The 21,753-nt window shown below is 39.6% G+C and overlaps 2 protein-coding genes across 3 annotated transcripts in view; one reads left to right on the plus strand and one right to left on the minus strand.

Moving 5' to 3' along the window:
• LOC141500978 (serine palmitoyltransferase 1) overlaps positions 1-21,753 on the minus strand; it is a 524,715-nt gene that overhangs the window by 214,925 nt on the left and 288,037 nt on the right. The gene's annotated exons all lie outside the window — the stretch shown is intronic.
• Positions 5,087-14,827, plus strand: LOC141503235 (uncharacterized). Its single transcript, XM_074208436.1, has 4 exons — positions 5,087-5,223; positions 7,345-7,403; positions 8,110-8,192; positions 13,076-14,827. Exons 1-4 carry the CDS (start codon positions 5,087-5,089, stop codon positions 14,459-14,461), a joined length of 1,665 nt encoding a protein of 554 aa, XP_074064537.1. The 3' UTR covers positions 14,462-14,827.

The raw sequence follows: 21,753 nt of genomic DNA on the forward strand, positions 1-21,753 counted from the left end.
CTACCTCCTTAAAAAAGGGGGACAGGAAGGAGATGGGAGGAGGGAGGGGATTGAATGGGGTAAATCTTATTACACTAAGAAGTACAAAATACCTATGGTAATAGAGGAGAAGAAGGGAGGAGATGAGAAACACCTGAATCTTCTTCTCATCAGACTTTGCTTAAAGTCAATTTACACAGACTGAGTTAACTTAAAAACATCTAACCTTTCAAGGATTAAAAGAGGGAAAAGGGGAGGGGGGATGGAGAAAGGGAGGGGGAGGGGGGAAAGGGGGAACTAACAAAAGGAAAGCAAGAGAAAAGTGAAAAAGTGAAAAAGGGGAGGGAGTGATATAGGAGTGTGAATTGATAATTACTAATTCCTAATTAATTACCAAATTATTAGTGTAAGGCCCCTTTAATATGTATGAAGACTGTAATTGAGCCAATGACCAGTATATGAACTCACCATTTGGAGTATGCCTTATGTGATTTGGCTGTATTTCTGACATCCCAGGGACTAGACATCCCTGGGAAAGACAAAACAGGATTGGGAGGAACTGGCTATTCTCCCAATACTGATATTTAATAAAAATAAACCTCATAGCCCCATAATGGCATTTCCTTAAAAAATAACATATTGATTTGATCTATACCTGAAGCCAAAAGGGAATTGGATCCCATTCAACTTAGATGGCTCTGAGCCTTCTTTGTCCTCAAAGGTATAAAAATTGTAAGCCTCTTCTCCTCATTGGAATCTCACCCATGGAGGAGACGTCCTGCCTGGGGTATGAATGTGGTCTCCTAATTTGAACTTCGAGGGTCGATGAAAACTGGGATTCCCCGACCTGACATCTCGAGAGTTGGTGCTCCCCGAATTGGTGATGTTTTCTTTATCTTTCTCTTCTATTTTGATTATAGTATTAATAATCCTTTGTCTTTTATGTATTATCTGCTGTATTGGATGCTATGTAAGCAATCTATTCCTTGTATTGTATAATTAAAATACTCTCATTTTTAACTGAGAGCATCATTTTCAGGAATGAATCCGAACCTCATTAAAATCACAAAACATAAATTGGCATCAAGAACAGGATTCATTGTGCAAATGTCTCTCTTTTAGAAAAGTACAGAACCCCCCATCCCTGTTGAAGTACCAGGGTGGGAGGATGCCCCATTCTCTTCTTTAGCAAAAGTTTGGGCACAAAATACGGGATCTTGTGAGGATTAGGGTAGCCAAGTAAGAAATGGCAAGCCACCCCAATTAACAGAATGTTTGTCCAATATTCCTGTGGAAAAAGGGAAAGAGATGGCAGGTATATGTAGGAGAGGCTGGGCTTTATTAATGGCATATCGTAAAGTATGCCAAGAGGTAGATAGAAAGGAAGAAGAAAAAGTACAGCTGGAGAAAGAAGTAGTTGAGCTGCAAGGGCAAATGTCTATGCTACAGTGTCAGAACTTCATTCTGGGAGATCAGGCCACAAATTATCAGAATGTTACAGAAAAAGCAGTGGTGTGAGTGGCACAATATAAATATAGGAATAGAAGAGGAAAGGTTAATAAAAAGAAGGTTCATGCTGTAATTGCTTCTGCTAATATGGATTGGGATCCTGATAACTGGGATGGTGATATTTGGGATGAAGATGATGAAAGATGGAAGGAAATAATTGAAGGAGATATACCTGATGTAGGAGAAGAAGTAAGACCCATTGTTAGGAGAAGAAATGAGAAAGAGGGAAATAACCCCCCCCAAATTTACTGAGATCACTGAAGATTATTCACAACAAAAAATAACAGATTTGTTAAGTAGGTTTTCACAGAGGCCAGGCGAATCTGCTATCTCTTGGCTTGTGAGGCTGAGTGATGGAGGGGCAGGAGGAGTTTGGTTGGATTCCAAAGATTACTTTAAGTTTTTAAGTTTGACTTCTAATCCTTTTGTTCAGCAGGCAATAAGAGATCATAGCCAAATTGCTGTAGAACAGCAGAGAGCTGGTACTAATATGCTGGCATTAGTGGCCTCTGGACTAAGTACTCAATACCCTGATACTTCCATGTGGCCAAATCCATCCCATCCTTGTTATACATTGAAGGATGGAATGCAGAGATTGAAAGAGGAAGTTATGAAAACAGCTGTTTTGGTGGGGGAAGCAGATTCTTATACAGACACCCCTGCTATTGCCATACATAGAACCCCCCATAGTGAAAACTGCTCCTCCTGCTTATAAACATCTTATTTTAACCCTGTTGGTAGCCTCAACTGGGGAGTCCCTTGGACAAGTGATTGATAAGCTGTCTCAATTAGGAGACTTGGGGGAATTTAGAGATATAGGAGATCATACACCCAAAGAGTGGGCAAAACCTAGAACAGGGTCCAATAATAGAATGTCGAGGAGGGAAATGTTTACTGCACTTTTAAAGGCAGGAGTTAAGAAAGAAGAGATTGATGGGATCACCACTTCAAACATGTTACAATTATATAAAAGAAAAGTGGGAAATAAAGTATCTGCTCTGAATGTTGCTCCTTCAGCCCCACCCGCCCCTTTGTATCCTTCATTAGAACATTTTAAAGGAGAATAGTAGATAGGGATCAAACCCCAGTAAGGGAGATCAGACAGAGGAACTATTGCTCTCTCATAAGATTAATTGATTAGAAATTAGAAAAATGGATATACAACTGTTACTAAAGTTTGTTTGCTTCTTTGTTTTGTTTTGTTTTGAAATTGGGGCAAGACCTTTTTAATGGATGGGAATCCTAGTATATTTAGAAATGGAATGTCTGTTAAAATTACAGGCTTGGGAGGAAATAGAAATTTAGGTAAAACAAGTTAAAATAATGATGAAAGTAAGTCAATTACCCAAAAAAGGAGTACTCAGTGATGATTGTTCCCTTTCTCCCCGAGTATATATTAGTACATTTTAAGGGGGATGACTCTCAATTTACCTGATGAGAAATTATTCTTGCAAAAGTACAAAGACCATTACAATCTGTAAAATTTTGAGTATACAATGGAATTGGGAACATTGAAAAATCTTGCCCAAGAACTTATAAATAAAACTATGCTTATTTAGCTGCAAAAGTAAGGTTTTAAATAAATCATTAGATCTGGTCATGAACAGTATGTGTTAGAATAAAAAAGAAGAAAAGAGGGGTGAATAAAGTCTGAAATATGCTTAAGTAGTATGTTAAGAGAAAATGCAAGTTGTGCATTCTGAATACCAGATTTAAGGACTTGTGAAGAGAATAGTGAAAAGGGGTGCAAAGAAAAATAAGGAGGCATAGAGGTGAGGTTCTTTTTAATTTATGGAAGCTAAAGCATGTAGAATGAAGGTATGAGCAAGTTTGACTTTGTATAAATAAGATATTGGTTTTGGAAGTTTTGAAAATTGATTTTAAATCAATGTAAAGTGGGAAAGAACACAGAGAGCTATGAATCAACTAATAGGTTATGGAGTTTCTTCTGGGATTGGCAACCCAGATTTGTACTAAATTGAGATGTGTTCTTAAAAGTGATTGAAGAAATTAAAAAATTAATATTAGACTACTACCTGTGGGAGAGAACTATACTCCTTTTGAACAGTTGCTAGCTGCATATTGGACAATAGTAGAAACTGAACAGCTCCCTTTAAATCATAATGTTCTGTTAAGGCCCCAAATAACTATTATGAGCTGGATAAATGGAGACTCTGATCTCTCATAAGATAGGACATGCACAGAAGTCTAGTATAATTAAATGGAAATGGTACATACAGAACAGAACTAAACCAGGAGAATCTGGTGTCTCTCCCCTGCCTGAGAAAGTATCTGAATTAACCTCAGTGCAGTCTCCACTGACCACTCCCCCTCAGAAGGCAGTTTCACCAGTCAAATGGAATCAAGGATATGATGCATTGAGTCCTGAATAAAAGAAAAACATTTGGTTTACCGGATGGCTCTGCTAGATATTTAGGACAAATTAAGTATTGGAAGGCTGTAACAAATAGTATTTTAGAAAGAACAGGAAAGCAGTCAGTGGACAAAACTGATAGCTGTATGTCAAGTATTGAAACAAGAGAAGGGGAGACAATGTCATATTTTTTACAGAAACCTGAGTAGTGGCAAATGGCCTAACCACTTAGATGACCATGTGGCATGCAAAAAAAAAAATTGGATTTTTATGGGAAACAAGTTTGGGCTTATGAATATGTGGAAAGATAAATGTATTTGGGTCCAGTATACTAATGTGTCTGTGTTTCATGTAGATGCCCATGTGAAAGCTAATTCGGTGGAACGTGAGTATAATGCTCAAGCTGATGAACTCTCAAAAGTAGAAGGAAAATCCCTGCAAAAGATGCCCCTGGAGAAAAGGGATGATTTGGTGCTAGGAAAATGGATTCACATCACTGCAGGCCATCTTGGCGCTCTTGTATCTTACAGGTGGGCATTGGCTAGAGGAATTAATATTCCCTTAGATATTTTTAAACAGATCACTCGGGGTGCCCCAAATGCCAGCTCTTCAGTCAATGATCCATACCTTGAACTGTAACTGGAGAATTGGCTAGAGTTACTTTGCCTGCCCAAATTTGGCAGATTTATTATATAGGCCCATTACCTCTAAATCAAGGGTGCCAATATGCTTGTACTTTTGTAGACACTTATTCAGGAATACTAATTGCTTGCCCATATAGGCAGGCAACCCAAAAGAATATTTGTAGGAGTTTAGATGTTATTTCATTATATTATGGTACCCCTATGCAAATTCAGAGTGATAATGAAACTCACTTTACAGGAAAAGAAATTGAAACCTATTGTAATTATAATAATATTGAATGGATCTATCATATCCCATATTACCCACAAGCAGCTGGACTAATAGGAAGAACGAATGGTTTACTCCCCTGATAAGACTACTAGATGAGCTTGGATGAAATGCAATGGATACCTGAGAAGGTAATCCCAGGAACTAAAGTATGGATAAAAAGGACACCCTACAGATGCTTCTAGGCCAGCTGAATTAATAGCCCAAGGGAATAATAATACTGCCATTGTATGTTATCCTGGAGATGATACTTGGTATTATGCACCTCTAACTCAAATGTTTTTACGAAATTAAGTATTTTGTAGTTCTTACATGTTGCTGTTGGATTGTCTGGACTTGGACTCCGGGAGCCCAGTTGAGATTCTCTGGGAACAAGATCCAACTGAAGTGGTGGTCATCTATCGTTCCTTCACAACAGGGAAATTACACCTGCCCTGCACCCACCTTTTGTAACATTGTTAATTGGACTATCACTAATGCTACATTTTATCAGATTCCCTGTCCTATATCCTGAAAGGGCCTTTTTCTGTGAACCTAAGTTTTACTATCTGTTAGTTGACATTTCATATTGTATTACTCCTCTTCCCTTTGCATCCCCGGCCTCATGGTGTAACAGATTAATTGAAAGTTGTCCATCAACAATGGAACAAGGACTAATTAAGAATTGTGCACGGTGGGATATAGATAACTCTACTTGGTGGAGCTGGAACAGGTTTGGGTATAGTAAAATTCTATAGATCTTGAGACCTTGGCCAGCAGACTGTGCAGTGCTGGGCAGGATGTATCTCAAGCTTTAACAGTTAATGGTAATTGGTTGCCCACGATGATCCTGCCACACCAACATACATTAAAATACCAAGGCCAATTCTTACAAGTTTTTAATGATAGCATTCTAGCTAATATACAGATGGATACCCAGATAAGTGCCCTGTTTAAATGGACCAAATGTTCTTTGCAAAACATGTACACTTTAATACAAAATGAGAATGCTCAGAGGTTGTTACAAGAAGGAGATACCCATATTTGGGACAGTGTACTCCCTAGAATGGTTAAATATTGGAAGCAAAACAAACCTGAACAAGCTCGATGTACTCCCCTTTGGTGTAGTGGGACTGTAGTATATTATCAAGTTCATATGTGGAAAATTACGTGTCAGTTCCATGTGATTCCTTTTGTGCTACATGATCATTTTGTTTTGCCACATGTATATAGCAACTATGTAGATCAAGACAATATAACTCATACTTTACAGGACTGTACTTTTACTAACCAAGGTATTGTGTGTGGGATGATGACCTGGCAGATGGAGCCCTGCCTTCTCTCACACTCATCTAACCTATGTGACTTAACTGTATATCCTCTTTCTAACTTTTCAATGTTATATGAAGTATCTTCCCAATACATTTGTTTAACCTCTAATAATAGTACTAATTTAGCCTCTGTCTTACAGAAACCTCCCTTTTCTGGATGTCTTACTAATGTTTCTTTCCTTCATTGGCAGGGTGATGATTTTTACTTTTCCCCTGATACAGATGTTGTTAAGAATTTGACTTGGGTACCCAAATTGTTACCTCTTCCTTATACTTCTTTATCTTTACAACCCTTAATTGCTATTCTTGATCAATCACATGTCTTGAAGAAACTATTAGAGTCCAACCAGCACGCTTTGAATGAACATCGAATACAGACTCATATAGTTGTTCTTGTTTAAATCGCCAACTGCTACCAAATATTTTAACAGCTTAGCTATTCCTATATTATCATTATTGGTTTTCTTCTTATTGTTATGCATTTGTAATTGTTATATGTATACCAGAATGAGACAAATTTTTAATCAATTTACTCCTGTAGTCCCATCTTCATACATCTTTCGAGGCCTTAAGGCCAAGTGAATTGATAATTACTAGCTCCTAATTAATAATTACCAAATTATTAGTGTAAGGCCTCTTCAATATGTATGAAGGCTGTAATTGAGGCAATGACCGGTATACGAACTCACCATTTGGAGTATGCCTTATGTGATTTGGCTGTATTTCTGACATCCCAAGGACTAGCCATCCCTGGGAAAGACAAAACAGGATTGGGAGGAACTGGCTATTCTCCCAATACTGATATTTAACAAAAATAAACCTCATAGCCCGATAATGGCATTTCCTTAAAAAATAACATATTGATTCAATCTATACCTAAAGCCAAAAGGGAACTGGATCCCATTCAACTTAGATGGCTCTGAGCCTTCTGTGTCCTCAAAGGTATAAAAGTTGTAAGCCCCTTCTCCTCATTGGAATCTCACCCATGGAGGAGACGTCCTGCCTGGGGTATGAATGTGGTCTCCTAATTTGAACCTTGAGGGTCAATGAAAACTGGGATTCCCCGACCTGACATCTCGAGAGTTGGTGCTCCCCAAATTGGTGATGTTTTCTTTATTTTTCTCTTGTATTTTGATTACAGTATTAATAATCCTTTGTCTTTTATGTATTATTTGCTGTATTGGATGCTACTGTAAGCAATCTATTCCTTGTTTAATTAAAATACTTTCATTTTTAACTGAGTGAGAGCGTCATTTGCAGGAACGAATCCAAACCTCATCAAAATCACAAAACAGAAGGCAAACACAAAAATGAAAAGGGTGAGTTAACCACCAATGAAGAGGAAATTAAAAAAGATAACTCAGTCAGAGATACTTTGCCGAACTGCATGTCAATAAATTGGATAACCTAAGTGAAATGGATGAATATTTACATAAATACAAACTACCTGGAAATAAATTTTCTAAATAACCCCATTTCAGAAAAAAAAATTGAAGAAACTATCAATAAACTCCCAAGAAAAAGTCTCCAGGTCCAGATGGATTTACAAGTGAATTCTACCAAACATTTAAGGAACAATTAATTCCTATTCTACATAAACTATTTTAAAAAAATAGGAGTTCTGCCAAACTCCTTTTACGACACAAACATGATGCTGACACGTAAACCAGGAAGAAGCAACACAGACTGTCGGGGGTCGGCCCTGACCGCTTGAGTGGATAGGACCTCCCCGAGAGTGAGGTCAGGCCAATCTAAAGAAGACACGGTTCCTTAAGGGGAGCAGTGGCTTCACCTGGTTGGCCTGTGTCCATTGCTCCAATCGGGTGGTAGGTTCTGCCCTCGGGGCGGATCGGGGTGGCAGCCCAGTACGAACTCCCTATATTAGCCATCACCCTGAGCTATTCGGGGGATCCCTCTGCACCTAATAAAACATATGCCTCCTGAAGAAGTGTCTGCCTGAGTCCCTCCTCGCTGATCCCCGGGGGAGGGAAAACACCAGGGACGCCTGAAGCAGTGCCCACTGAGGAGCTCACTCGGGAGTCCGGGGAAGAAGACCCCGGACAGAACTGGCCCCCGAACAGGGACACCCGAAGACCCCGCCGAGTGAGGTAAGCCTGTTTAAGTAAAAACAGAAGAGGCAGACACCCTAGGTCCACGGGACACCTAGAGGGAGTAAAGATGGGCAAAGGAATGTCTAAGCATTTACAGCCAGAGGATTCAGGAGTATTAGCATGTCAAGTACATGCACTAGTAAAGACTCATGGTATAAGAGTCCATATAAAAGAATGTAAGGATTGGGTGGAAAAAATATTGGTTGTCTCTCCTTGGGTCTCCCACACCGGCATTGACCCTCAGAAGTGGAGAGTGGTAGGAACTCAAATGTCCTCTTACAACACAGAAAAACCTGGCTTTCTAACGGACACAGACTTTGTAATTTACTCCGTGGTGGCTGCGGCCCTTGACCCGCAGCCCCCACAAGGAGCCATGTCCGGAGAATCACAAACAGGACCCTCATTACTGGGGGAACCTGAATGGCCCCGCCCCCAGATGAGGGGCTTGACGACCGAGGGAACCAGCCCCCAAATACCCTTGGGAAGAACTGGCTGCCGCGAGTCGATCGCCTGCCCCAGTAAAAAGTGATAGTAAGATTTTAGAACAAAAGGGCAAACATACAGAATGGCAAGGGATCTGCGGACAGGGTGCAGATGGCCGGAGCCACGTGCTGATAACAGGAAAGGAAGGGTCTGGGGCAACCGTCCCCAGACAGGCACCCCGCCGGACTCGTTTACAGCAGGCCATTCATAAGGCTTTGGAGGATGGGGAGGAAGTAGAGGAAGAAGACCTAGACTATCTTACCTCCTCAGCAGCTGCTTACCCAATATTTGTGCAAAGAGAAAACGGCCAACAGGTTAGAGTTCGCCACCCAATACCGTACAAATTTATCAAAGATCTCAGAGAGGCAGTCCATAATTATGGGCCAGGATCTGCCTATGTAAAACGGCTCATAAGTTCTAACACTCAGACTGCCGCCTGGCTCCCCATGGATTGGGATGAAACTTTACAAGCGGTGTTAGAGTCATCACATTACACCGCCTGGACTGCCTACTGGCGCAGAGAGGCCAGGCTACAGGCTGAGATCATAGACCCAAATAATTCTGATTTAGTCACTAATCAACTCACTGGATGTGGCCAATTTAACACGGTGGAGGCTCAATTACAACTTTCAGAACCCATTGTCAGGGCAGTGCAGATAGCAGGACTGAATGCCCTGAACAAACTGGCTCGAGCAACCTCGACTCCCCTGCAGCAGCTGAAACAGAGAACTAAGGAGTCTGCTGTAGATTTTATCAGCAGAGTGCAGACTACTGTGGAAGGGAAATTCGGGACAGGAAATGCAGCACAGCCACTAATCATTCAGTTGATAAAGGGAGGGCTAACTCATTCAAAAGGCTTGCTAGCTACTCTGCCTGCTGACCCCTCCTTAGACGAGATAATTGATAAGGCACTAGACGAGGAACCCCCCCCCCCCCCATCCTCTCCAAACCTCTATTAACCTCCTCGTTAATGCTTTACAAACCACAAGCTTGGTGCCTAGATCAAAGGGTAAAGGAAACTGTTTTCGTTGTGGGAAGGCCGGTCACTTTCAAGCTGAGTGCCGTAATTCCCAGAAGAGTGCAATGAAGTGCTTTGTCTGTGGTAAACCTGGTCATATAGCAAAGCATTGTAGACAGAAAAATAAGAAGTATAGTAATGATGGGCCACAGGGAAACGGGAAGAGGGGTCGGGAAGCCGAGGGCCCGACCCCAGGGCTGACCTATTAAATCCCTCGGTTACTATTCCCCTCTCAGAGAGCACAGAATTGAGCCCATGGACTACGACCACTGTTAAAGCCTCCCCTAGGGACTTCCACCGTTTAGTGATTGGAACTGCTCTCGCTCCCCAGGTCATTGTCCACACACAGCTCCTAAACCCAGGCCAGACTTCTATAACTGTTACAAATCCCCACCATTACCCAATAGAACTAAAAGGCGGTGAGCCTGTTGCTCTTGCTATTTCCCTCCCCTGGATAGATAAGGATTGGAGAGAGTGTACCAATGAGGACACATTTGTGGCATGGACACAGGCTATATCAGCCCACCGTCCCACTTTACCACTTATAGTGGAGGGAAGAGAGATTGTAGGTTTAATTGATACAGGTGCTGATGTCTCGGTCATATCCACAAAAGATTGGCAGCCCTGTTGGGAACTTTCAAAAACTCCCCAAGATATCACTGGAGTTTCAGGAGGAACTTTGGCGAAAAAGTCTCTAAGATTTCTAAAATGGAAAAGTGATGATATAGCAGGGATTTTCCGCCCTTTGGTACTTACTATTCCTATGTCCCTATGGGGGAGGGATGTTTTGCAAACTTTGGGCTTGTCTCTGACTACAGACACAGCTTTAAACCACTAGGGGTCACTGGAGGGCCGCAACCCATACCACTGACGTGGAGATCTGACAAACCGGTTTGGGTAGATCAGTGGCCCCTCACAAAAGAGAAATTACAGGCCCTTGCTAACATAGTACAAGGACTTTCATCGGCTGGACAAGTAGAGCCATCCACCAGCCCATGGAATTCCCCAGTTTTTGTAATCAAAAAGAAAAGTGGGAAATGGAGAATGTTAGTAGATCTAAGAAAAGTAAATGCCACTCCACAACTTATGGGTACCACCCAGCCTGGGTTGCCTTCTCCAGTTGCCATTCCAAAGACTTGGCCCATAACTGTTATAGATATAAAGGATTGTTTTTATAGTATACCCCTTAACCCTGTAGATATACAGCGCTTTGCCTTTAGTGTACCTGCTGTAAATTATCAAGAACCTGCTCAGCGTTTTCAGTTTAAAGTCCTTCCCCAAGGCATGGCAAACAGTCCCACTCTATGTCAGGTTTATGTTGCACAGATTTTGATGCCCATTAGGTGAGAACACTCAGGAGCCATTATTATTCATTATATGGATGACATATTAATTTCTGCATCCCACCGGACTGATGTCTCGCTTATTTTACAAAAGATTACCTCAGCCCTAGCAGCATATGGGTTACAAGTTGCCCCTGAAAAGATACAAACAGAACCTCCCTACACATATTTAGGACATCAGGTATACAAGGATTTAGTGAAGAAATCTCCTAAGATTGATACAGCTCAAGTTTCTACATTAAATGACTTTCAGAAATTAATTGGTTCAATCCAATGGCTGAGGAATGTAGTTCCTATTTCCAATGATATGATGTATCCATTGTATAATATTTTAAAAGGCTCATCTGATTTGAACTCGCCTCGTACATGGACCCCTGAAGCCAGGGAAGCTGTTACTCAGATACAGGACTTAGCATCCACATCCATTGTTGCCCGATTAGATCCAGCCGCTCCGGTTTATGTAACTCTGGTGTGTCATCCTTCATTGGGTAAGGCCGGAGTAGTGTTCCAAGTTACAGGTCCTTTACAATGGGTACATTCATCTAAATCCATGAAGTCTATACCCTCCAAGTTTGAAGTGGATGCACAACTCCTTTTGAAAGCAGCGGAAGCTGCAATCACTATTTTTGGTACCATTCCTATGTTACTGCTCCAGGAGGACCCTGCAATACTTACTCATTTAGCACAGAACTCAGAGGAGTGGGCCATGTTATTGTCTATTTATCCCACTTCTCAGGGTCATCCACCTCCCTCATTACGAGGATGGTTGCAACTCCCTTTGAAGTATCCCTCCAACCCTGTAGTTCCTCAGCCAGTACAGGGAGTCAATGTTTTTACGGATGCTACCAAACACCATAGAGCATCTATTTATATTCCAGACAAGAAGATATTGAAGGTGCTACAAACCCCATATACCTCAGCTCAAAAGAATGAATTGCAGGCCATTGTGATAGCCTTAGAACTGTGTGCTTATGAGCCTTTTAACTTAATCACTGATAGCTATTACTGCTTTGTCTTATTGCAACAGCTAGCTCTAGCAGATCTTTCTTTGTCCAATTCTGCAGTCATAGATCTTTTACACCAAGCACAACGGTCTCTCCTACACCGCTCTGACCCCCTCTATGTCTTACATGTCAGATCTCATGTGTCCACTTCTGGCCCAATATACTCAGGGAATGCCATAGCTGACTCGGCTCTCCTTGACCCTGATATCAAAAGTGAGATAGTCATGTATGCAGATCCTTCTATTGTTCATGACACATTTCATCTCCCAGCAAAAACACTTGCACGGCTTTATGGTCTTCCTAAGGAAGAGGCATGTCGCATTGTCCGACAATGCAGGCATTGTGTCCCTTTCCGCCCTGCCCCGCTTGTACATGCCACCAACCCCTGGGGCCTGGCCCCTAATGACATTTGGCAGATGGATGTCACCCACTTTCAGGCCAGCCTGATTCATGTCATTGTGGACACTTTTTCTAACTTTATTATGGCCACTTTGCAGCCTGGTGAGGCTGTACGCCATGTGATAGCTCATTGCCTTCACTGCTTTGCCACCCATGGGATACCTCGGTTGTTAAAAACCGACAACAGCCCGGCCTATACCTCCTCTGCTTTTGCTCGCTTCTGCCACTGATTCGGTGTCACTCATGTTACCGGTATCCCTTACAACCCCACCGGTCAAGCCATCGTGGAGCGTGCCAATCAATCCTTGAAGCGCACTCTCATTAAACAAAAAGGGGGAGTGCGTGGTAGGCTCACTGCAGCCCAGGTAGCAACAGCAGTATTCACTAGGAATTATTTGATTGATAATGAACAAGGCATCACCCCTGCCATGAAACAGATGCTGTCAACATCAACACAGACACAAAAACATGAACAACAAACACAAAAACATGATGAACAACAAACACAAAAACATGATAAAAAAGCACACTTGCAAAGTCCGACCACAGTTTGGTGGAGAGATGAGGAGGGTCGTTGGCACGGCCCTGCACAGGTTAGGGTGTGGGGAAAGGGATTCTTATGTCTCCAAACAGGTGAGGGAACACGCTGGGTGCCCGTCAAATGGACCAGGGCCTGTGAAGAGACGAAGGAAAAGATATCGGAGCATACCTACGGTACCCTGCTCCACGGGCATCCCAAGACTAGGACCACTTGGGCTACCTAACAACACTGAGTTATGGTTTTGGGATGGACAGCAGAACCACACCACGTACACCATGAGACCCTCTCCCACTCCTGTTGCCTTACCGTATGGACAGATGCATCCCGACCTCTGGAAAATAGGAGCGGCCTTAGGGGGAGTGAACGCCTCTTTTCGCCTGTGGCCATGCCCTCGTAATGACGATGCCTGTCATGACTTTTCATTCCAACAATGGTATAATGTGTTTAAGACTCTTAACAGCTCTTGCCATCAAACCAAGGATGGCACGGACCACCTGTGCTACCGGCTGAGCGCCACCGCGCACACCCCTCCGGACGTTCTCTTCCTTCTTTGTCCCCCTGCTAACCTGACTATTCAACTAAAGGGGGAGTCCGCTGGTTTACCCCTTTTTAACATCACTTGTACTGACCCGATTTTTACAAATGTTTTACGGTATAATCATACTGGGTATGCTGTGTTCCTAGCTGTATCCCCTCCCTACCAACTCCTACCTGTCAAAGCAGAAGATTTTGCGTTGTCCCCCGCTGATTCTTTGGTGAAAAAATTGTACCGTGCAGTGTTGGGGGAAAAGTTGTTACGTACCAGGAGGGATGGGATCGGGGATGCTTTGAGTTTGGTGAACTTGGCTGTTGAGATGTATGAGGAATGGCAGATCCAGGAACTAGAGAGTGAGGTGACTATGTTAGCTTCTACTATCCAAACATTCATAACAAACCAGGTCTCCCTCTGGCATTACCAGCAACATGTTGACTCCCTTCTACAGAAGCAAATAGGAGCATTGGAAACAACAGTCCTCTGGTTAGGGGATAGACTGGCCCTTATGGCAGGGTACATGAAACTTCAATGCCATTATAAGTGTCAGCCTCTCTGTGTGCTTAATTTGCCTGTAAATATGTCACAGTTCCCATCAGACTGGGGTAGAGTTAAACAGGCATTACAGGGGGCAATGTTAGCCTACAACACCTCCAATGACATCCGCCAATTAGATATGCTGATAGCCCAGCTCAACAACATTTCCTCCCATTTCAGAGCTGAGTGGGATGATCAAGAAGACTCCTTTCTAAAATGGTTTACGGGTGCCCTCCACCTGAGATGGTTGTTTTCCTTCTTGCCGGCTGTAGGAATGTTTATTATGATTTGTCTTTTTTTCCCATGTATCCTGAAACTATTGTTCTTCATCTTTTCTCGTTCTCTGGAGGCATTGAAGGCGGACCTCCTAGGCCCACGCCATCGCCGGGCTCGGGCAGCCCCTGTGTGATTACTGACCGAGCCGAGCCAGGGTGCTCTGCCCCCCCCCATAAGCAGGTGGGGCGCTAATTGTGTTAAACAAAAAGGGGGAGTTTGTCGGGGGTCGGCCCTGACCGCTTGAGTGGATAGGACCTCCCCGAGAGTGAGGTCAGGCCAATCTAAAGAAGACACGGTTCCTTAAGGGGAGCAGTGGCTTCACCTGGTTGGCCTGTGTCCATTGCTCCAATCGGGTGGTAGGTTCTGCCCTCGGGGCGGATCGGGGTGGCAGCCCAGTACGAACTCCCTATATTAGTCATCACCCTGAGCTATTCGGGGGATCCCTCTGCACCTAATAAAACATATGCCTCCTGAAGAAGTGTCTGCCTGAGTCCCTCCTCGCTGATCCCCGGGGGAGGGAAAACACCAGGGACGCCTGAAGCAGTGCCCACTGAGGAGCTCACTCGGGAGTCCGGGGAAGAAGACCCCGGACAACGGACAAAGAATTTTTAAGACCAATCTCCCTAATGAATATTGATGCAAAATTTTTTAAAAGTATTTTAGCAATGAGACAACAGAAGTTAGTTTTCAGGGTAGATAATACACCATGATACCAGTAGGCAAGGATGGTTTGATATTAGGAAAATATTCAACATAATTGAACATATCAGTAGCAAAATCAATAGAAATCATATGACTATGTCAATAGATGGTGAAAAAGCCTTTCAAAAAAAACGCATCATTCCTATTAAAATACTAGGAAGTTTAGGAATAAATGGAGTTTTCCTTAAAATAGAAAACATATCTATCTAAAACAATCAACAAATATTGCATGTAATGGGAATTAATTCGGAGCATTTCCAATAAAATCAGGGGTGAAACAAGGATAGCCATATCACCATTAATATTCAATAAAGTATTAGAAATGCTAGTTGTGACAATAAGGGAAGGAAAAAGAAATTGAAAGAATCAGAATTAGGAACTGAGTTAGCAAAGCATTCACTCTTTGCAGATAATTTGATAGTATATTTAGAGAACCCAAGAAAATCATCTAAAAAACTCTTTGAAACAATTAACAAATACAGCAAAGTACAGGATATAAAATTAACTCACATAGCATTCCTATATATGAAGAACATGGCTCAAGAGCAAGAGATAGAAAGAGAAATTCCATTTAAAGTAACTATGGACAAAACTAAATACTTGGGAATCTACCTCCCAAATAAAGTCAGAAACTCTATGAGCACAATTATAAAGCACTGCTCACCCAAATAAGGTCTCACCCAAAAAATGTCAATTGCTCATGGTTAGGTCAAGCTAATATAATAGAAATGACAATTCTTCCTAAATTAAATTATTTATTCAGTGCCATACCAATCAAACTACCAAATAATTATTTTACCAAGCTAGTAAAAATACTACAAAATTCATCCGGAGCAACAAAACTTCAAGATTAGCAAGGGAACAGATGAAAAAAAATGTAAAGGAAGGTGGTCTAGCTCTACCAGATCTAAAATTACACTGTAACACAGCAGTCATCAAATCTGTCCAGTACTGGTTAAAAAATAGAGTGATGGATTAGTGGATTAGGATAGGTTAAAAAAACCCATAGTAAATGACTACAGCAATCTACTGTTTGACAAACCCAAAGACATTAACTTCTGAGATAAGAACTCATTATATGACAAAAACTGTTGGAAAAAAAACTGGAAAATAGTATTGCAAAAACTATACATGACCCACATCTCACACCCAATACCAAAACAAGGTTAAAATGGGTACAGGAATTAGACATAAAGGGTGACAACAAGGACAAATTAATATTCTATTGAAAGAAATTATCAGATCTATGGAAAGGGAATAAATTTATGACTAAACAAGAATTAAAGTACATTATAAACTGCAAAATGGATGATTTTTATTATATTAAATTTAAAAGTTTTTACACTAATAAAAACAATGCTACCAAAATTAGAGGGAAAGCAGAAAGTTGGGAAACAATCTTTATAACTAATATTTCTGATAAAGGTCTCATTTCTAAACTATATAGAGAATTGCATCAAATTTATAAGGTTATCCTGTCATTCCCCAATTGATAAATGGTCAGAAGATATGAATAGACAGTTTTCAAAAGAAGAAATTAAAGCTATTTATAATCACATGAAAAAATGCTCCAAATCATTATTGATTAGAGAAATATAAATTAAAACAACAATGAGGTATCACTTCACATCTATCAGTTTGGCCAATATGAGAAAAAAGGGAAAAGATCAATGTATTTTTTCTATCCTTTTTCAATATTTTATTAATTTTTCAATTATATACAATAGTAGTTTCTATCTATCATTTTATGTGAGGTTTTAAATATTATAATTTTCTCCCACCCTCTCTTCCCTCCTTCCCCCCACAAAAGGCAGTCTGATAATCTTTACATTGTTTCCATGTTATGCACTGTTCAAAACTGAATGTTGGGAAAGAAATCATAATCTTGAGGTGAAAATATTAGATATAGCAAAATTATATTGTACATAAAATACTTTTGTTTAGGTTTCTGCAATGCAATGGGGTTAAGTGGCTTGCCCAAGGCCACACAGCTAGGTAACTATTAAGTATCTGAGACTGAATTTGAACTCAGGTATTCATGACTCCAGGGCCAGTGTTCTATCCACTGCATCACATAGTCACCCCCATAAGACACTTCTTTTTTAGGTTTTTGCAAGGCAAACGGGGTTAAGTGGCTTGCCCAAGGCCACACAGCTAGGTAATTATTAAGTGTCTGAGACCGGATTTGAACCCAGGTACTCCTGACTCCAGGGCTGGTGCTTTATCCACTACGCCACCTAGCCACCCCTTACCAGACAGTTTTGATAACTGATGCTTTATAATATAATTTTAGAAATGATAGGGCTAAGCCACCTTCTTTTTAATTTTTTTTCATTAAAACACCCTAGGTATTGCCTTTCTGTTTCTTCATATGACTTTAGTTACAATTTTTCTAGCTCATTACAGTAATTTTTGGAAGTTTGATTGGAAAGGCACTAAATAAGTAGTTTAATTTAAGCAAAATAGGAAAATGATCAATGTTGAAGAGATTATGGGAGGATAGGGACATTAATGCATTGCTGGTAGAGTTGTGAACAGATCCACCATTCTGGAAAACTGTAAAGCAATATGAAACCATGCCCAAAGAGCAGTAAAAATGTTCATTCCCTTTCACCCAGCAATTTCAATTCTAGGCCTGCATACAGAAGAAATCATAAAAATTAGAAAAAGTCCCAAAATATTCATAGCAGCTCTTTTTGTAGTGGCACAAAATTGGAAATTGTGGGGATGCCCATCAATTGTGGAATGGCTAAACAAGTTATGGTAAATGAATACTATGGAATATTATTGTTTTATAAAAAAAACATAAATGGTAAAAATCTAGAGAAGCATGGAATGAGTTACAGGATCTGATGCTGAATGAAGGGAGCAGAATCAAGAGAAAAATGTACACTTTAACAAAAACATTTTGAGATGATCAACCTTGATCATCAGGAAGCAGCTCCTCTTAGTAGTTCAGAGAGCTAGGACAAACATGTTAGACTAGCTATGAACAATGTTATCTTCACTGAAACGAAACTCCCCCCAAAAAACCCCCAAAACAACCCTTCAGAATCTGATGAACACTTCAAAAAAAAGTATCACATGTGCGCACACACACACACACACACACACACACGCACGCACACACACATATATATAATATATATATGTATATCTTAATCCTAATTCCTCATACCAAAAATGACTAATTTGTAAATATGTTTATCAAAAATATGTATATACAATACTAACCTGATTGTTCACCACCGAGAGGAAGAGTGGGTGGGAAGGGAGTGTGGAAGGAAATTTTGTAACTTAAAAATATACATGTGCATTTGGATGACAAAAAGTTTTAAAAAAAACAACATTGCTTTTAGGTATTGTCAAGTCAATAATAAAAGGAAAATTCTATTTAATTTGCAGATACAACCAAAGTATCAGAAATTATTTCATATATCTAGAAAAATAACAAAATTTACCTGGAAGAACAAAGGTCAAGGATATCAAGGGAGTAAAGGATAAAAAAAACTGAAGGAAGAAAGTCCAATGGTACCTAATATATACAAAGCAGTAATCATCAAAAAAATTGGTATTGACTAAGAAAACTGAGTGGATAGATCATTGGAATACACAGTAGGAAATATAGTCCAAAATATTATAGCAGTAATTGACTACAATTGTGTTTTATAACTCAAGGACTTAGACTTTTAGGGCAAGAATTTATTATTTGACAAAAAGTGCTGGGAAAACAGCAAAATAGTCTGAGAATAACTTAGCACAGTCAAACATCTCACATCATAAACCAAGATAAGATCAAAATGTATACATAATTTAGACATAAAAATGATATTATAAGCAAATTACGGAAGCATGGAAATTTTTCTCTGTTAAATATATGCATAAAGGAAGAGTGTATGACCAAACAAGAGACATAAAGGATTAAGGGAAGTATAATAGATAATTTTGATTATATGAAATTTTGTACCAATCTTTGCAGTCAAGGTTAGAAAGAAGGAAAAAGCCAAATATTGTTAAAGATTAGAGAAATGCATATTAGATAAACTCTGAGGTACCACCTCATATCTATCAGATTCACTAATATTACAGAATAGGAACATGATAAATGCTGGAGGGGGGTGTGGAAATATAGGTACATGAATGCACTGTTGGTAGAGTCTCCAACCATTCTGAAGTACAATTTGGAATTCTGTTCAAAGGACTATAAAACTTGGCATATATTCTTGGACCCAGCCTTATGTGTACTAGCTCTATATCTCAAAGAGATCAAAGGTAAATGACACATATTTACAACAAATACTTAAGGTTGCACTTTTGGGTTGATAAGAATTAGAAATTGATGGGTTACCAATCAATTTGGGAACAGCTGAACAAGTTGTGGTATTTGATTGTGATGGAATACTATCTTGCTCTAAGATGAAGATGGATGTTTTAGAAAAATTTGGGAAGATTTATATCAATTGATGAAAAATGAAGTAAACAGAACTGGCAGAACATTGTATATAATAACAGTAATGAAAATCAATGGTGAAAGACTTAACTACTTTGATCAGTGTAATGATCCAAGACAGTTCCAAAGGATTTATTATGAAAACTACTCTCCACCTCCATAAAGAGAACTGAGGACCGAAGCATTATTTTTTTCATGATTTTGGCAATATAGCTAGAAATGTGATTTTATAATTTCACATATGTAATTGATATCCTATTCTTGCCATCTCAATTATTTGAGGAGGGCCTGGAAGGAGGCAGAGAATTTGGAACTCAAAATTTAAAAAAAAAATCAATGCTAAAAATACATTTGTTTAAAGAAAGGAACTCTAAAAAGAAAAGTCCCAGGAACACTGTAGACAAATTTAGGCTCCTGCATTAAAGAAAATATACTTCAAGCATCCAGAAGGAAGCAGTTCAATGACCAAGGAACTAAAGTCAGATCATTTAAGATGTACCAGATTCTACCAAGAAACAAAGGAGATCTCAGATTATACTATTCCCAAATGGTGAAGGTAAGTGAGTAGGTCTTTATAGAGAACTTTCTATGTGCAATGTGCTGTATTGGGCACTTTACCAGTATTATCTAATTTGATATTAAAGGAAAATCAAAAGATGCAGACTTACAACCAAGAAACTTACCTTACAAAGCTGAGTACTGTCCTAAACTCAGGGATCTCTTCAGAGAGCTTGTAAAAGGGAAAGAGAAAGGAGCCCAAAAGTAATACACTACTGTATAAAAAGAGAAAAGAAGGGAGAATTTGCTACTTATAAATGGGGTATATGAGAAGATGAATTATAAATATAAGGTTTGGATTTCAGATGAAACTCAATATGAAATGTGTGTAAAAAGAGTAGGATAAGTTCAAAGGGAGGATAATAGAGGTAATAGTTGCAAACAAAACGCATTTTCTGATCCCAAATGGGGATCCCCAAAAGAAAACAAAGAAAAGAACTTCAATGTGAAGTGAGTATTCAATTTAATTGGAATTAAAATTAATTAAAAGAATGGTTTATTAGGTTATGGTATGTAAATGTCATGGAATATTAGTGCCATGGCTGTAAGGGATGACAAAAGAGATGATTACATAGAATCCTGGATAGCATGCACTGATTCAGAGTGAAATATGCATAACTAGGAGAATAATTTATACAACAATAAGAACATTGTTAAGCAAAACAACTTCTTAAGATCCAAGAACTCTGAAGATATTACTGAAAAATTGTGTCTCAGGAGGACCTAAGAAGAACCTCTTGACCAGAACGAGGTTGTACTTAAGATGCAGAAAGAAATATATTTTGTGGATTTGTTTTGTTTGACTTTTTATTGGTTAGAAGATTTTTTTCCTTTTCCCAGTTTATTAATTAAGGGGAAAACAGTGACAGGGGTTGGTTAGTTAACATTACTGAAGGGGAGGTGTAGATGACCTCATTCTTGAAGAATGAGTTCAGTTCATGGAAGGAAGTGCAAACAAAACAATTTTGAATTACTGTGTAGTTTTAATACTATCTTTTTCTCCTTTTAATTTTATTTTTTTCAATTAATTTCTTTTTTCCATCTTTCACTAAAAAAAGATAAAATAAAAAAAATTGAAAACAAAACATGGACAAAACCTTTACAAAATGCAAAATCATCAAAAAAGATTCCTTTTTATTGACCATATCCAAAAATTATTCTGTTCCTTAAATCCGTTTGTCAGAAGTGGGTCAATATTGGTCCTCTGAAATCTTGGTACATGGATCAGAATTCTTAAACCTTTCAAATTGTTTTGTTTACAGTATTGTTATTATTACTTGTTCTCTTGGGTCTCTTCATTTCAGTTCATGCATAGCTCAGATTTTTGTAAAAATGTCCATTACATCATTTTTATTGTCTAATATAATATTCTATACATTGATGAACTTCAATGTATTCAGCCTTACCCCAGCTGATGAACATCCTCTTTGTTTCCTGTTCTTTACTGCTACCAAAAGAACAGCTATAAACTTTTATGAACAGAGCGGTACTTTTATTTAAAAAGATCATTTAGAGTATAATCCTTGTAGTGGTATAAATAGGTCCAAGGGTATATACAATTTAATGACTTTGGGGCCATATGGCTGGAACATTTCACAGTTCTATCAACAATATATGTCCAGGGCAGCTAGGTGGCGTAGTGGATAAAGCACCAGCACTGGAGTCAGGATTACCTGGGTTCAAATCTGACCTCAGATACTTAATAATTACCTAGC

This window comes from Macrotis lagotis, chromosome X (genome assembly GCF_037893015.1).
Source record: "Macrotis lagotis isolate mMagLag1 chromosome X, bilby.v1.9.chrom.fasta, whole genome shotgun sequence".
Lineage (NCBI taxonomy): Eukaryota > Metazoa > Chordata > Mammalia > Peramelemorphia > Peramelidae > Macrotis > Macrotis lagotis.